This window comes from Sus scrofa, chromosome 4, assembly GCF_054392235.1.
Source record: "Sus scrofa isolate SSC_HxYL_T2T_F1_AM1 chromosome 4, Sscrofa_HxYL_maternal_Yorkshire_Landrace_v2.0, whole genome shotgun sequence".
Taxonomy (NCBI): Eukaryota; Metazoa; Chordata; class Mammalia; order Artiodactyla; family Suidae; genus Sus; species Sus scrofa.
Window position 1 is genome coordinate 45,978,341 of NC_139386.1, and position 18,024 is coordinate 45,996,364.

Here is an 18,024-nt window from a genome sequence, read left to right on the forward strand (position 1 = left end):
TCTCCTCATGCTTTCTAGTTTTGATATCATATTTGTCAATGGGTGATTTCCTGCTTTTAAATTATCTTTGCCTTTACCAGTGAGTTTTTTCATTTTTAATATTATTTTTTCTAATTGTGGCTTTTCCTTTTCTGCTTAGAGAAGTTCCTTTAGTAGTTGATGTTGAGCTGGTTTGGAGGTGCTGAATTCTCTTGGCTTTTGGTTGTCTGTAAAGCTTTTGATCTCTCCATAAAATCTGAATGAGAGCTTTGCTGGGTAGAGTATTCTTTTTTTTTGTTTTGTCTTTTTGCCTTATCTGGGGCCGCTTCCCACGGCATATGGAGGTTCCCAGGCTAGGGGTCCAAACGGAGCTGTAGCCACCTGGCCTACACCAGAGCCACAGCAATGTGGGATCTGAGCTGCGTCTGCAACCTACACCACAGCTCACGGCAACGCCAGATCCCCAACCCACTGAGCAAGGCCAGGGATTGAACCCGCAACCCCATGGTTCCTAGTCGGATTCGTTAACCACTGAACCACAACAGGAACTCCTTGGGTAGAGTATTCTTGGTTCTAGTTTCCTCCTCTTCATCACCTCAAATATATCTTGCCGCTCCCTTCTGGCTTGTAGAGTTTATGCTGAAAAATCAGCTGTTATCCTTAAGGGGGTTCCCTTGTGTGTTATTCGTTGTTTTTCCCTTGTGGCCTTTAATATTTTTTCTTTGAACTTAATTTTTGTCTGTTTGATTAGTATGTGTCTTGCTGTGTTTCTTCATGGGTTTATTTTGTATGGAATTCTCTGTGCATCCTCCACTTGAGTGAGTGTTTCCTTTCCACATTGGGGAAATTTTCAGCTATAATCTCTCCAAATATTTTCTCTGGCCCTTTCTCTCTCTTCTTCTGGAGCTGCTATGATGTGAATGTTGGTACATTTAGTGTTGTCCCAGAGGTCTCTTCAACTCTCCTAGTTTTTTCATTCTTTCTTCATTACTCTTTTATGTAGCAGTGATTTCCACCACCCTGTCTTCCACCTCACTTATTCATTCTTCTGCCTCTGTTAACCTGCTATTGGTTCCTTTTGTATTATTTTTAATTTCAGCTATTCTGATATTCATCGTACTCTTTAAATCCTCTAGCTCTTTGTTAAACATTTCTTTTAAATTCTCAATTTGTGTCTCCATTCTTTTCCCAAGATCTTAGATTATCTTTACTATCATCACTCCAATAGTAAAGATAATCAGGTAGATTGGCTTTCTCCTCATCATTTAATTTTTTTTTTTTTTTTGGTGTGTGTGTGTGTGTGTGATTTTGTCTTATTCCTTTGTCTGGAAGCTGCTTCTTTGTAGTCTTGTGGTGTCTTTGGGGGCCTTCTCCCTAACTGTTGCTAAAAGGCTCTTTCCGTAGCTGAAAGGATGGATGTTTCTGGTGGTCCCTCCCCCTGCCTGGCTGCTGATAGGTGTGCTCTCTTTAGACACAGAGGATTGGAATGTGGGTTAATGGGCCTCACATAGCTCTTTGGTTTGGAATGAGTGCCACTGATGTGGGCCTTTGCACAGCCACTGGTAGGGGCCTTGTATCTTGTGCTTTTCTCCACTTGGGCAGCCTGCTGCTCTGGCAAGGAGTGGGCACCAGCAGCCCTCTCTTGGCTCTTTTTTCTGCAGATTGGGTGCTGCTAGCATGAGCCCCTGCAGAGCTTCTGGGTGCAGCTGAGGCGCCTGTGCTTTTCCTGATTGAGCAGATTACTGCTCTCCTGGGGAATGGGCAGTGCTGCCAGCTCTTCTGGCACAGGTTGGGGCCACCAGCAGGAGCTGGGAACTTATGTTATTTCCCCAGGAGGTTAATCTGCCTGCTCCAGTAAGTCTGCAGCTCTAGCATAAGGTTACAGTTAAATGAAAATGGGGAATCATCCAAAAACTATTTTCCTTGTTTTTTGCAATGCAACATAATTATTACTTGGCCTCCTAAATTATATGCATTAAACTTCTTCTAAAAATGAAGGGTGGGGCTGCTTCCCAGCTATTGCTAGGCAGCCACTACTGCCAAGTGATTTCCCAAGCCAAAGAAGGTAGTGTCCTGCAGTTTGAGCCAGTGCACACAGGGAACAAGGCTTTAGTGGTGGATCCCATCCCTTCTTTCCAGCTCTCCCAAACAGTGCCATCTAGTGTCTAAGCCTAACTGCCTTGCCTCTGCTTAGACCCTCTGAATTGTGGTCACCCTATACTGTAGTCCCTCCAGGCTGTTCCCACATGGCCAGCCCTGTTTTTTTCCCATGTAACAAGCCACAGCTCCCTATTTGGGTCTGATCTCTAAGGCCAGAATTTTATTTCCTGACACCTGCTGGTATCTGCCTATGGTTGCATGTTGCCCTTAGTTCTCACCATTTGTGGAGGACTGTCTCCTTTTTAAGGGCTTCACACTATTTGTCTAGAGTTCCTCCTCCTTTTTTTGGCTGCTCCTCCTCCCTGGTGGGGGAACTTCCTGGGGTGCAGAAGCTATTCCTCTTTCTAGCTCCCTCCTGGGAGAGCAGGTCCCGGCTCTCTCACTCCCTTTCACTTCTTTTTCTCTTCTTCTTTCTTCTTTCTATTGCCCTATCTGGTATTGTACTCTATCATATTCTGAGGTCTTTTGTCAGTTTTTCACAAATTTTCTGTGCTAATTATTCCACATGTAGTTGTATTTTCAGTGTATTTGTGGGAGTAGAGGAGTCTCATGTCCTGCTACTCCACCGTCTTAGACCTTCCACATGTATATTCTTTAGTGTTAGTTTTTTTTTTTTTTTTAGTTAGCATAATGCTTTTGAGATTCTTCCATGTTGTATATATCAGTAGTTGGTTTCTTTTTAATTTAGAATAATATTGAGCTGTATGAATAAAGGACAACTTACATATTAATCAGTTGATGGACATTGGATTATACCTAGTTCAGGGGTATTAAGAATAATGCTATTGAAGATAATTGTGTTCTAGTCTTTGTGTGGACGTATATACAATACATAGCAGTGGAATTGATGGGGGCGTTACATGATAATTTGGTTTAGTTTCATAAGAAACTGCCAAAGTATTTTCCAAACTGGTTGTACCATCTTACATTCCCACCAGTAGTGTGTGCGATTACAACTTGCTTCATATTTTCACCAACACTTGGTATAGTCAGTCTTTTCATTTTTAGCCATTTTAGTGTGTAAGTAGTTGTATCTCATTTTAGTTTATATTTGCACTTTCCTAAGGATTAAGTATATTGAGCTTGGTATAGTCAATCTTTTTGTTTTTAGCCATTTTAGTGTGTGAGTAGTTGTATTTCATTTTAGTTTATATTTGCCCTTTCCTAAGGATTAAGTATATTTTTATCATGAGTTTATTTGCCCTCTGTTTTTTTCTTTTTGGCAAAGTGTCTGTTCAGAGTCTACTGCATGTAGTAAGTATTTGGGTTGTTTGTCTTTTTAGCACTGAATCATAAGAGTTTGTTGAAAATCACTGTATCATGCATTTTTAAATTTATTTCTAAACTCTGTTGTGTTCTACTGATTTATATGTTTTTATTCCAGTTTTATTGAAATATAATTGACATAATATTATATAAGTTACGGTATGTGTGATGATCTGATACATGAGTATGTTGCAGAATGTTTACCACAGTGGATTTAGTTAGCACTTGCTTCATTTCATGTAATTACTATTTTGTTATTGTTTTGTTGTGATGAGAGCATTTAAGATTTACCCTCTTAGCAGTTTTCAAATATACAATACAGTATTGTTAACTATAGTCACTATGCTATACATTAGATCTCCTAGCAGTCTATTTCTAGGTCAGCATCACACTTTACAGAGTGCTGTGGTTTTCTAATAATCAAGTATCAGGTATGAAAGTTCACTAACTTAATTTTTTTTTTTCAAATTTGTCTCTTTTATTCTGGGTCCTCTGCATTTCCATATCAGTTTTTTTTTTATTATTTTTTTTTGCAGGGTGCACCTGTGGCATATGGAAGTTCGCAGGCTAGGGGTCATATTGGAGCTGTAGGTGCTGGACTACACCACAACCACAGCAGCTTCCTCAGCCTACACTGGAGTTTCCAGCGACACCAGATCCTTAACTCGCTGAGTAAGACTAGGGATCAAACCCACATCCTCACAGAGACAGTGTTGGGTCCTTAACCTGCTGAGCCACAATGGGAACTCCATTTTGTATTTTTTGTAAGTGGTATTTTTTGTAAATTTCAAATTCCATGTGTCAGTTTCTAGGACACAGAAATATTATTGGTTTTTGCACATTGGCCTTGGTAAACTCGCTTCTTAGATCTCATAGCCTTTTTATAGAGTATTTTCTGCCATTCTTGTGCTATTGTAATGGTTTTACTTTAGTTTGTACTATAAAAACATAATACATTGTTACTGTTTTGGCTTTTGTATATTATCTTTTAAAATAATCTTATAAAATAAAAGAATGAATTTATTTTACTATCATTTCCAAAACTCTTAATTTCTTTGTGTAAATCCATGTTTATGTCTGGTACTACCTTCCTTCTTTCTGAATAACTTTTTTTTTTTTTTTTTTGGTCCTTTTGCCTTTTCTAGGGCCATTCCTGCAGCATATAGAGGTTCCCAGGCTAGGGGTTGAATCGCAGCTATAGCCACCGGTCTACACCACAGCCCACAGCAAGGCAGATCCAAGCCATGTCTGCAACGGCAATGCCGGATCCCTAACCCACTGAGCAAGGCTCGGGATTGAACCTGCAACCTCATGGTTCCCAGTCAGATTCATTAACCATTGAGCCATGACGGGAACACCCTGAATAACTATTTAAAATCTGTTTTTTATTATCACTTCATAAAACAGTATTAAAAACTTTGCCTTAACAAGTTATTATCTTTCATGGGTCTGTGTGCTGAGTGGGCTTAGTTGGCCATTTCTTTCTCTTTCTTTCTTTTTTTAATGTGTGTGGTGGTTTTTTTGTTTTGTTTTGTTTTAAGCTATGCTGGCAGCATCTGGAAGTTCCCAGGCTAGGGACTGAATCTGCGCCACAGCAGCAACACAAGCTGCTGCAGTGACAATGCCAAATTCCTGTACCGCAGGAAAACTCCTAGGTGGCCATTTCTTAGTAGTGTGGTTTTAGTCAGATAGCATATGGGTTGGGAGTGCTTGAAACACTGGACTGGACTGGATGGCTAGATGGTTCACTCACATGGCTGGTAGTTGATGCTGGCTGTCAGATTTAGTCCTCCTGTAGACTGGAGGAAGCACTTACAGTTGGCTTCTTCAAGTGGCTTGGGGTCTCTATAGCACCATGTCTGGGTTTTAAGATTAAGGCCTGGAAGCCAGCACAGTGTCATGTCTGTCATATTAGATTGGTCTGAGCAATCACAGAGCTTGCATAGAGTCAAGAAAAGGAGATAAAGAATTTACTTGGGGTAGGAGGAATGTTAAGAATTTGCGGCCATCTTGATCGCTTAGTAATATGAATTTCCTTTCATCTGTATTACCAGTTCATGGCCTTTGTTCATTCTTTTTTTTATATGATATTTCCCCCAATTGTTTCCCTAGGAGCTCTTTTATTTTTTATTTTTATTTCTTGGGCTGCACTTGTGGCATGCAGTTGTTCCTGGTCCAGGGATCAAACTTTTCACCAGAGCAGTGACTGAGCCACAGCAGTGACGGTATCAAGTTCCTTTATCCTTTAGGCCACCAGAAAACTCTTTTAGGAGCTCTTTTATACTACAGAAATTAGGTCTTTATGAGTTAAAGTACTTTTCCTATTTACCTTTTGTCTTTTGATAGTGTTTATAAATCTTTTTTAATTTTTGTTTTAGGAATGGATGTTGATGTGAATTTGTCTGTTCCTGTTCTCCTTCCTTATTTTAGTGGTGTAAATTTGTTTAAGATGGGTGATAGGGTCTAGAAACATTTTTCCTATGAAATTGAAAAGGCTAAATAGAATATCCAGGTATTGTATCACAAATTACAAAGAGCCTTGACTTAAAACTAAAAAACAAACAAACAAAAATACCCGAACCACTGATGTTTATTTTGCTTTACTAAAGCCTGTTCAACTTTTTTCATTTCCTAAAAACTAGTCATGTTATCCTATGCTATCTAGCACAAGGCTGCTTTTCTTTCATAAACATTCATTTTTTACTTGTCAATCAACCTAACTCCTGTTAATCCTACTAGTGTTGTTTAAGCATCACTTCCTATGTAAAGCCTTTCTAGAAATTTCTAAGTCAAATTTGATAACCCTTCCATTGCACTTCTGCATATATTTATTATAGAACTGAGTTCTCACGTTTTATTGTGACTTGACATTTTATTTTTCTGCCTACCTTTTATTTTGTGAGCCCTCTGAAAACACATACTGGAATGTCACGTTCATCTTTGTATTCCCAGTACAAAGCACAGTGCCAGTCATGTAATAGGCACTCTGTGTTTGTTAAATGAGTGGGTTTATTAGTAGGGCCACTACTACACATTTGGTGCTTTTACAAGAATTAGAATACAGATTTTGTTAGAATAAAATACTCTGCCACCATCTGCTATGACATCTGCAACATGTATGCTGGGAATGGTGCCCCTGTAGATACACAGCCTTCATAACTACTTGTAGTTGCCCTGAGTTTCAAAAGCTAGCTCAACTGTCTCTTAGCTGTGTACTTTTGGGTTTGTTACCAAACACTTCTTATCTTGATTTCTGTTGCCTGTAATATGGTGATAATAACTTTTGCCTTATTTCCTTGTAAGATTATGATGATTAAATAAGACATAATCATTTTATAAAATTTTAGTAGGTGTGTGAAAGATTTGAAGTAATATAAAATTTTAGTAGGTGTGTGAAAGATTTGAAGTAATATATATTTTTATTATGTGCAGACATGACAAAGTAAATTTACTTTTTAAAATTTGAGATATGATTAAAAATACAAATTTAAGATATTTAGGTTGTATCACATGATTTTTTTAAAAAGGTATACAACCTGATGATTTAATAGATACATACATTGTGATATGATTACCACAGTTCCTCACATCATGTGGTTAACATTTTTTTTGTATGTGTTATGATCTACTTTCTCAGCAAATTTTAAGTATATAATACAATATAATTATCATCACTATGCTGTGTGTTAGATCCTCAGAACTTATTGATCTTATAATTGGAAATTTGTACCCTTTGACCATTTCCCCTACCTCCAGCTCCTGGTAAACCACCATGCTATTCTCTGATTCTATGAGTTGGAGTTTTTTAGATTTCATATATAGTGATATTATACAATATTTGTGTTTCTGTGTCTGACTGATTTCACTAAGCATAATGTCCTCCAGTTTTATCTGTGTTGTTACAAATGGCAGAATTTTTCTTCTTTTTTTGGCTGAATAATATTCCATTATTCATAGAATAATACTCATATATATATAAATATGATATATTGATGGACACTTAGGTTGCTTCCACACCTTGTCTTTTGTGAATAATGCTGCAGTAAACATGAGAGTGCACTGTCTTTAATAGTAACTTATTTTACTTTGGATATATACCCAGAAGTGGGATTACTACATCAGATGGTAGTTTTATGTTTTCATACTGCTTTCCATAGTAGTTGTACCAATTTATACACCCACCAACAGTGTACAAGAATCCCCTTTTTCCCGGTCTTGTCAATACTTGTTATCACTTATACACTCACACACACTTTTATTTATTTATTTAGGCCACACCCACAGCATTTGGAAGTTTCTGGGCCAGGGATTGAATCTGACCTATTCCATAGCTGCACGGCAATGCGAGATCCTTAATCCCTAAGCCAGGCAGGGGATTGAACCCACACCACCACATAGACAATGCTGGCTCTTAAAGTGCCATACCACGACGGGATCTCCCCACCTACATTTTTGTTAATATTCAGTCTAACAGGTGTAAGGTGATATCTCATTGTAGTTTTGACTTACATCACCCCAATGATTAGTGATGTTGACCATCTTTTCATGTACTTCTTGGTCATTTGTATGTCTTCTTTGGAAAAATATTTATTCAGGTCCTCTGACCACTTTTTGATCAGATTTTTTTTTGCTATTGAATTGTATGAATTCCTTATATACTTTGGGTATTAACTCCTTATTGGATATATGGTTTGCAGGTATTTTATCCCCATTCTGTATGTTACCTTTTAATTTTGTTGATTGTTTCTTTTGCTGTGCAGAAGCTTTTTAGTTTGATGTAGTTGCACTTATTTATATTTGCTTTTGTTGATTATATTGTTGGTGTCATATCTAAAAAAATTATTGCCAAGAGCAAACACAGGGAGCTTTTCCCCTATGTTTTCTTCTAGGGTTTTTATGAGTGCATGTCTTATATTTGTCTCTAATATAGTTTGAATTCATTTTTTTGTGTGTGTAATGCAAGATAAGGGTCCAGTTTCATTCTTTTGCATGTAGATATCCAATTTTCTTACTTTTTTTGAAGAGACTATCCCTTCTCCATTGTATATTCTTAGCTCCCTTGTCAAAGATTAGTTAAATGTATTTGTGTGGATTTATTTTGTGGCTATTTTGTTCTGTTAGTCTTTGGGTCTATTGTTATGCCAGTACTGGACTATTTTGATTATTAGAGCTTTAAAATATAGTTTGTGGTATTAGAAAAAATTCTCAACATCACTAATTATTAGAGAAATGCAAATCAAAACTATAATGAGTTACCACTTCACATCAGTCAGAATGGCTATCATTAATAAGTCTACAAATAACAAATGCTAGAGAGGGTGTGGAGAAAAGGGACGCCTCCTATACTCTTGGTAGGAATGGGTACAACCTCTGTGGAAAACAGTATGGAGATACCTCAGAAAACTAAATATAAAACTAAAATATGATCTAGCAATCCCATTCCTGGACATATCTGGACAGAACTTTCATTGAAATAGATATAAACTCACCCCTATGTTCATCACAGCATTATTCACAATAGCCAAGACATGGAAAGAACCTAAATGTCCATTGACAGTTGGATGGATTAAGAAGATGTGGTAAATGTACACAATGAAATACTACTCAGTCATAAAAATGACAATGCCATTTGCAGCATAATGTGGGTGGAACTAGAGATTCTCATACTAAATGAAGTGAGTCAGACAAGAAAGACAAGTGCCATATGATACCACTTATATGTGGACTCTAATATATGGCATAAATGAACCTATCTACGTAAGAAACAAACTCATGGACATGGAGAACAGACTTATTGTTGCCAAGGGGGAGGGAGAGGGAGTGGGATGGACTGGGAGTTGGGGGTTAGTAGATGAACGCTAGTCCATTTGGAGCAGATAAACAATGAGGTCCTGCTGTATAGCACAGGGAACTATGTCCAATCACTTGTGTTTAAACATGATGGAAGATAATGTGAGAAAAAGAATGTTTTATAGATATATATATGTATAGCTGGATCATATTGCTAGACAGCAGAAATTGACAGGACATTGTAAATCAACTATAATAAAGAATTAAAAAATAGTAAGTTCTAAGGAAAAAAGAAATGCAGTTTGAAATCACAGAATGTAATGTCTCCATATTTGTTCTTACTCAGGTTTACTTTGATTACTCAGGGTCTTTGGGGATTCTGTGTAAATTTTAGGACTTTTTTCCTATTTCTATGAAAAATGCTATTTTAATTTTGATAGGGATTGCATTGAATCTGCAGATCATTTCAGGTAGTATGGACAGTACTACCACTTAATAGTTACAGGGTATCTTTTATTTATATCATCTTCAATTTCTTTAATCAGTGTCTTACAGTGTTCCATATACAGATACTTCACTGCCTTTGTTAAATTCATTCCTAAGTGTTTTATTTTTCTGATACTATTTTAGAGAGATTGTTTTCTTGATTTTTTTTGATTACAGTTTACTTTTGAGTTTGATTTTAGATATTATACTTAAGTAGTGTTACATATATAGTGAAGTCTGCCTCTGCCAAAATTTTCAAATTTAAGAAATTAATTTTTTAAAGGACCATATAATTTATATTATAGTTTTTTAAATCTAAAAGGCAGAACTTTGGAAAACCAGAATCTTTGGTATTTCTCTATCTTTTCTTACTGCTATTTAAAAATTTAAAAATTCTAAATTTGATTTTTTTCTGGTATCTGAGTAGTGGAGAATTACACTACTCTTCATTGTGTCATAGGGTAGAAAATTAATCCTTTGGACTTTAGGCAAAGTTACCTTGTTCGAATTTGCGGATATATAAGGAATGAGCTACAACTTGCTGGTATAGTGATTAATGGAGCAGAGATCTTTATTTTTCAGGACAGATGTCTCCAAAGAATCCCACCTTGGTGAATTACCTTGGTCTCGGGTCACGTTTACTGTTTGCTAACTGATATTTGTCAGCATAAAGGGAGATCATCTCTTAGGGGTAGATCATATTGACCAAATTCATGGAACTTGTTTATAAAATAAGAAAGCCTATTATTTTATGAGAAATCTTGCTGTCTTGTGCTCTGTGATTTGTTACTGTTTTCACTAGTGTAGTATCTGGTCTAAGGAGATTTATGGGAAGCTAAATTGTAATCAAGATACTGCTTAGTGAGCATGGAATCAAAAGGAGTTAGTTAAAAAGATTTTTTCTAAGGTCATCAGATTAATTTACCAATCTCATAATAAAGATGGTCCTGCGAGTAGGTCTAGAAAACTGGGCTAATGCCTCCCCCTCCCCAAGACATTGAACTCTACCAATGTTTCTGCTTTCTCTTTGCCTCATTGGCTAAAGTAGTTTTTTCTTATTTTCCCTGTTTCCAAAGTGTTAGATGAAATAGCCCATATGCTTGTAGACTGACATCAAAAATTACTTCACATGAGATGAAATAAAGTAAATACTCTAATATCATTGCATCTTTTTAACAAATATCTGTTTTCATGAACTAAAATCTATTTTTAATTACTTTGGAATTATTTATCTTTATGATCAAATAATTCATCTTTGGCTTTTTGTTTCCTTTCAAAAATAATTATAATAATGACAAAGTAGTTATAATTATATGTGAATTTATTTTGAAAGATGTTTTTGTTGCTTCTTTTTTTTTTTTTTTTTTTTTTTTTTTGTCTTTTAGCTATTTCTTGGGCCGCTCCCCACGGCATATGGAGGTTCCCAGGGTAGGGGTCTAATCGGAGCTGTAGCTACCAGCCTACACCAGAGCCACAGCAACTCAGAATCCGAGCCGCGTCTGCAACCTACACCATAGCTCACGGCAACGCCGGATTGTTAACCCACTGAGCAAGGGCAGGGACCGAACCCACAACCTCATGGTTCCTAGTCGGATTCGATAACCACTGCGCCATGACGGGAACTCCTTGTTGCTTATTTTTAATAGACGTTCTTAGTAAAGTTGCTTATCCTTAGCCCCAAAATATGTCTTGACTAATGCTTTGACTGTTTAGGAAAATATTTTTGGATGGTAACAAAAAGGTTATATAAAAATTTTAAACCCTAGTTAAAAAATGTATTTTCTTTTTCTTTTAATAGTGTAAAACGAATGGAATGCAAGCCTTTTCTCAAGGTCTTAATGAACAACAACATCAGTCTTCAGTTAAAAAAGGTAAATTTTTACCATAATTCCCAAATTTCATAAGAGAGTCTTAGCATTCATGTAAAATTAATATTTGCTTAGCTATAAAACTTATATATATAAGATATTTTTAATATTATTTTGGTTGATTTCTGTCTGTATTAGGCTCTAGGTTTAACTGCTCTAAAGGGGAGATCATAATAACAGTGGCTTTAGCAAGACAGAAGTTTATTTCTGTATCTTTTGTATCATGTAAAATTTTGAGCTGGTATACTCATTCTGTACTGTGATGTTGCGCTGTCCCCAGTATTACACTGTTGTATGGCTTTTCCCTCTTTACCACATGGTCAAGATGGATGACTCTACTCCAGCCAGCATGTCCCCTTTCTAGCCATCAGGAAGTAAGTGACGAAGAAAGTTCTTCTTAAAAGTTATGACCCATAAATTGCATATTTCACTTCAACTTAATGTCTCACTGGCCAGAGCTTAGTCATGCTGTACAAAGCAGACTGGAAATGTAATCTTTAACTTTGTAGCCAGCTAATTTTATTACTGATGGGGAAAGGAAGAACTGTTCTTGGGAAGATCTGATAGCCTCTCCCACCCAGCTACTTTTTAGTAAAACAGATTATTTATTCATTTAGTTTCCAAATTTTTGACAATCTATGTGTGTAATTTTAAAAGTTAACCATTTATTAAAATACTCTTATTAGCATTTTATTCTAGTATTTAACTGCACATTCTCAGTAAAATATTTAAATTATTTCCATGTTTCTCATTTTTTTTTCCTTTTTATGGCCGCACCTGGAGCACTATGGAAGTTCCTGGGCTAGGGGTTGAATTGGAGCTGCAGCTGCAGGCCAGTGCCACAGTCATGGCAACACCACTATCAGCCACATCTGTGACCTATGCTGTAGCTTGTGGCAACACCAGAACCTTAACCCACTGAGCTAGGCCAGGGATCAAAGCCACATCCTGACAGAGACTATGTCAGGTTCTTAACCTGCTGAGCCACAATGGGAACTCCATGTTTCTCATTTTTTGATATCATATTTTGATGGCCTCTTTTGAAATATGAGAACTTATGTCTTCCTCGTCAGTCTTCTCACTTCTTTAGCTCTTCTATCTAACCTCTCCCTACCACATAGTTACTTCATAATTTTCAGATAAAGCATTATCAGTCTTTATATTATTTGCCTATAAATGTAGTTGCTTAGCCAAGAGGTGCATGTCTCTGTTTTATACAATCTATCATTTTTCCTGGACCTAATGTTTGCCTTGTTTTTCTGTATAACTTGTTAACTTTGCCCTTCAGTCGTTCCAACAACTCTGCCACACGTATGTATAATATTTCCTTATGATCAGATACATCACTTGGTATATTTTCCCCTGGAGGAAATTTAACCATTTTAAATGTATAATATCATGCAGCCATCACCACTATATAATTTGAGAACTTTTATTCACCCCTGAAGAAACCTCATACCCATTAAGAAGTAAACTCCCCCTCCCCCAGTTCTCTCCTCTGTGTAGCCACTGGCAAACTCTAACCTGCTTTAAACCATTTTAAATGTACAATATTGTGTAATCATCACCGCTATTTAATTCAAGAACACTCTTTTCACCCCCGAAGAAACCTCAGAAATATTTATCACTATGAGTTTTATAGTTTTAACTCTTACATTTGGATCTTAGATCCATTATGAGTTAATATTTGTATATAGTGTGAGTTATTAAGCCCACATTCACTTTCGTTATTGAGGTATAGTTGGTGTACAATATTATATAAGTTTCAGGTGTACAACATACTGAATCAATTTTTTAAAGTTATATTCCATGTATAGTTACTGTAAAATATTGGCTATACTCCCTCTGTTGTACTGTATATCCCTGTAACTTACTAATTTTATATATAGTAGTTTGTACATTTTAATACCCTACCCCTATACTGTCTCTCCTTTCCCTCTCCTCACTGGTAACCACTAATTTGTTCTATATATCTATGAGTCTCTTTCTTTTTTGTTATATTTAATAGTTTTTATTTTTTAGATTCCACATATAAGTGGTATCATATAGTATTTGTCTTTTTTTCTATCTGACTTATTTCACTTAGCATAATACCCTCCACGTCCATCCATGTTGTAGCAAATGGCAAACTCATTTTTTAATGGCTGAGTGATACTGTATAGTGTATATATGCCGCATTTTCTTTATCCACTCATTTGTTGGATGGATACTCAGGTTGTTGCCTTGAGCATTGGGATGCATGTACTCTTTCAAATTAGTGTTTTCATTTTTTTCAAATAAATACCCAAGAATTTATTAAATAAATAACCAGGAAAATATAATCAAATAAAAAAATACCCAGGAATTCCTGGGTCATCTGATAGTTCAATTTTTAGTTTTTTTGAGAAATATCTATTCTATTTCCTTAGTGAATACACCAATTTATATTGCCACCAAAAGTGTACAAAGGTTCCCTTTTCTCTACATCCTTACCAACATTTGTTATTTGTATTCTTCTTTATTTTGTAAAATTTTTTAATTTTTTTTTTTTTTTTTTTGCCTTTTAGGGCCACACCTATGGCATGTGGAGGTTCCCAGACTAGGGGTGTAATCAGAGCTATAGCTGCCAGCCTACACCACAGCCATGGCAATGCCAGATCCAAGCCAAGTCTGTGACCTACTCCACAGCTCATGGCATCGCTGGATCCATAACCCCCTGAGTGAGGCCAGGGCTCGAACCCACAACCTCATGGTACCTAGTTGAATTTGTTTCTGCTGCGCCATGGCAGGAACTCCCTAGATTCTTTTTTATGATAGCTTTTCTGACTATCATAAAAGTGATATCTCACTGATTTTAATTGGCATTTCTCTAATGATTAACAATATTGGACAACTTTTCGTGTGCTGGTTGGCCATTTGTATGGCTTATTGAAAAATTGTCTATTCAGGTGTTTTCTCATTTTTAATTGGGTTATTTATTTGACATTAAATTGTATGAGCGGTTTATATATTTTGAATATGAACTCCTTATTCATCAGAAGTTTTTAAGAGGACTGATTTGTTTATTTTTGCTTTTATTTCCTTTGCTTTGCGAGACAACTCCAAGAAATATCGCCACAATTTATATCAAAGAGTATTCCATCTATGTTTTATTCTAGGAGTCTTATGGTTTCTGGTTTTATATTTAGGTCTTTGAACCATTTTGAGTTTATTTTTGTATATGGTATTAGAGACTTTTAGTTTCATTCTTTTATGTGTGCCTATCCAGTTTTCCCAGCACCACTTATTGAAGGTACTCTCTTTTTCTCCACTGTTTAGTGTTGCTTCCTTTGTGGTAGATTAATTGATCATAAGTTCATGGGTTTATTTCTAGGCTCTCTATTCTATTCCATTGACCCATGTGTCTCTTTTTGTGCCAGTACTATACTGTTTTTGTTTAAATTGAAGTGTACTCAATTTACAATGTTATGTTAGTTTCTGATGTGCAGCAAAGCGATTCAGTTATACATACATTTTCCTTTTCATAATATTTTTCATTATGGTTTATTACAGGATATTGAATTTAGTTCCCTGTGCTATACTGTAATATCTATAGTGTCTTGATTACTGTAGCTTTGTAGTATAGTCTGAAGTCAGAGAGCATGATTCCTTCAGTTCTCTTCCTCTTTCCAAGATTGTTTTGGCTATTCAGAGGTCTTTTGTATTCCCATAGAAATTTTAAAATCATTCTAGTTTCTGTGAAAAATGCCACTGATATTTTGATAGAGATTGCATCTGAATCTATAGATTGTCTTGGGCTGTATAGTCATTTTAATAATATTAATATTCTTTCAGTTCATGAACAAAGTATATCTTTCCATCTGTTTTTGTCATCTTCAGTTTCTTTCATCAAAATATTAGCAAACCAAGTCCAACAATATACCAAAAGTATCATACACCATGAGCAAGTGGGATTTATTTCAGGGATTCAAGGATTTTTCAGAATTCACAAATAAATCAATGTGATATCTGACATTAATAGATTGCAGAATAAAAATCATATGATCATCTCATTAGATAAAGAAAAATCTTTTCACAAAATTCAACATCCTGAAAAAAAAAAAAAAAGCTTAAAGCTGAAAACACATTTCCTTTAAGATCTGGAAGAAGACAGGGATGACCGCTCTCACCACTTTGGTTCAGCATGATGTTGGAAGTCCTAGCCACAGCAATCAGACAAAAAAAATGAATCCAAAAGAGAACTGGAAAAGTAAAACTGTCACTGTTTGAGTATGACATGGAAGATCCTAAAGATGCCATAAAAGCACCACTGGAGCTCATCAATGAATTATTAAAGTTGCAGGAGAAAAAATAATACAGTGTTCTGTTTCATCTCTATACACTAACAACTAATGATCAGCATGAGAAATAAAAGAAATAATCCCATTTACAGTCACATCAACAAAAATAAAATACCTTGGGATAAACCTACCTTGGGAGGTAAAAGACATGTTGTTGGAAAATGGTAAGACACCAAGTTTATTTATTTTTGCATTGGCTTTCCAGTTGTCTCATCACTATTTGTTAGACATGACACCTTTGTTGAAAACTTTTGACCATAGGTTTATGTGTTTACTCCTGGACTTTTGGTTCTGTTCACTTGATCTGTATGTTTACCCTTATGTCCAAATCACAGGCTTTGTTTACTATAGCTTTATGGTAAGTTTTGAAATTGGTAGATATGTGTCTTCCAACTTTGTTTTTTTTTCCAGTTGTTTGGTTATTTGAGAGCCCTCGGAGTTCCATGTATTTTTTAGGATCTGCTTTTCCATTTCTGCCGAAAACAGGTTGTTGGAATTTTGAAGGGATGGCATTGGATTTGTAGATCATTTGGGGGCATTATTGCCATCTTAACAACATTAAATCTTCCAATCCATGAACATGGGATATATTTCCATTTTTTAAAGTATTTTTTTTCATGGTTCCTAGTGCTACACAATGGGATCTCGTCACTAATCCATTCCAAAAGCAATAATTTGCATCTGATAACCCCAAGCTCCCCATCTACCCCACTGCCTCCCCTTCCCACTTGGGATCCACAAGTCTATTCTCCAAGTCCATGATTTTCTTTTCTGTGGAAAGGTTCATTTGTGCCTTTATATTAGATACCCGATATAAGTGATATCATATGGTATTTATTTTTCTCTTTCTGGCTTAACTTCATTCAGTTTGAGAGTCTCTAGAGAGTTCCATCCATGTTGCTGCAAATGGCATTATTTTGTTCTTTTTTATGGCTGAGTCATATTCCATTGTGTATATATACATATCTTCCTAATCCAGTCATCTGTTGATGGACATTTGAATTGTTTCCATGTCTTGGCTATTGTGAATAGTGCTGCAATGAACATGCGGGTGCATGTGTCTTTTTCTTTTTTTTTTGTCTTTTTGACATTTCTTGGGCCGCTCCAGTGGCATATGCAGGTTCCCAGGCTAGGGGTTGAATCGGAGCTGTAGCCGCCGGCCTACGCCAGAGCCACAGCAAGGCAAGATCCGAGTCGCGTCTGCAACCTACACCACAGCTCATGGCGACGCCGGATCGTTAACCCACTGAGCAAGGGCAGGGATCGAACCCGCAACCTCATGGTTCCTAGTCGGATTCGTTAACCACTGCGCCATGACGGGAACTCCGCATGTGTCTCTTTTAAGGAAAGTTTTGTCTGGTTATATGCGCAAGAGTGGGATTGTTGGGTCATATGGTAGTTCTCTGTATATATTTCTCAGGTATTATTTAATTTCTTTCAGCAGTGTTTTACAACTTTCAGTATACATGTTTTGTACCTTTTTGGTTAAGCTTATTCCTATGTATTGTCTTTATGTTGCTAATGAACTTGTTTTCTTAATTTCTTTTTTGGATTGTTGATTAATAGTGTAAAAAGTACAATTGGTTTTGTGGCGACATTAATATGAGCTTAAAAAGAACAATGATAATAAAAGTATGAATAATAAATTGTGTACCAAAAAATTAGGTAACTTAGATGTAATGGTAAAGTTATTGGAAATACAGAAATTACCAAAACTTATTCCAGAAGAAAGAAAATCTGAATAAATTTATAGATTAAGTAATGAGATTGAATTTGTAATTAAAAAAATCTTCTAACAAAGAAAACTCCAAGATTTGATGGCTTCGCTGGTGAATTCTAGAGGACACTTAAAGAAGGATTAATATACCAATCCTTCTCACACTCTTTCAGAAATTGAAGAGGAGGGAACACTACCCAGTTGTTCTATGAGGTCAGTATTACTCTGATATAAAAGCCATACAAGGATATCACATGAAAAGAAAACTCCAGACCAATATTCTTTAGAATTAGCTGCAAAAATTCTCAGTAAAATACTTGAAAACCATCTTTAGTAGCATAGCAAAAAAGATTATACACGTTGGCCAAGAGGGATTAATCCCCAGAATGCAAGTGTGGTTTAATATAGGAATATCAATCAGTATAATACACCACATTAA

At 36.1% G+C, this 18,024-nt stretch overlaps 1 protein-coding gene across 4 annotated transcripts in view; it reads left to right on the plus strand.

Annotated features, from left to right (window-relative positions):
* The window catches only part of C4H8orf88 (chromosome 4 C8orf88 homolog), a 61,137-nt gene that overhangs the window by 21,798 nt on the left and 21,315 nt on the right, over positions 1 to 18,024 (plus strand). For 2 of the 4 annotated variants that reach the window (XR_014843011.1, XM_021089133.2), the window contains one exon: positions 11,480 to 11,552. Coding sequence is in view for 3 of the 4 variants with exons in the window: in XM_021089133.2 (XP_020944792.1) it covers positions 11,480 to 11,552 (73 nt within the window). In the remaining variant the exon portion in view is untranslated. Of the gene's footprint in view, positions 1 to 11,479; positions 11,553 to 17,758; positions 17,920 to 18,024 lie in introns of those variants that run through there. The other 2 variants (XM_085021099.1, XM_085021100.1) reach the window with 2 other exon arrangements.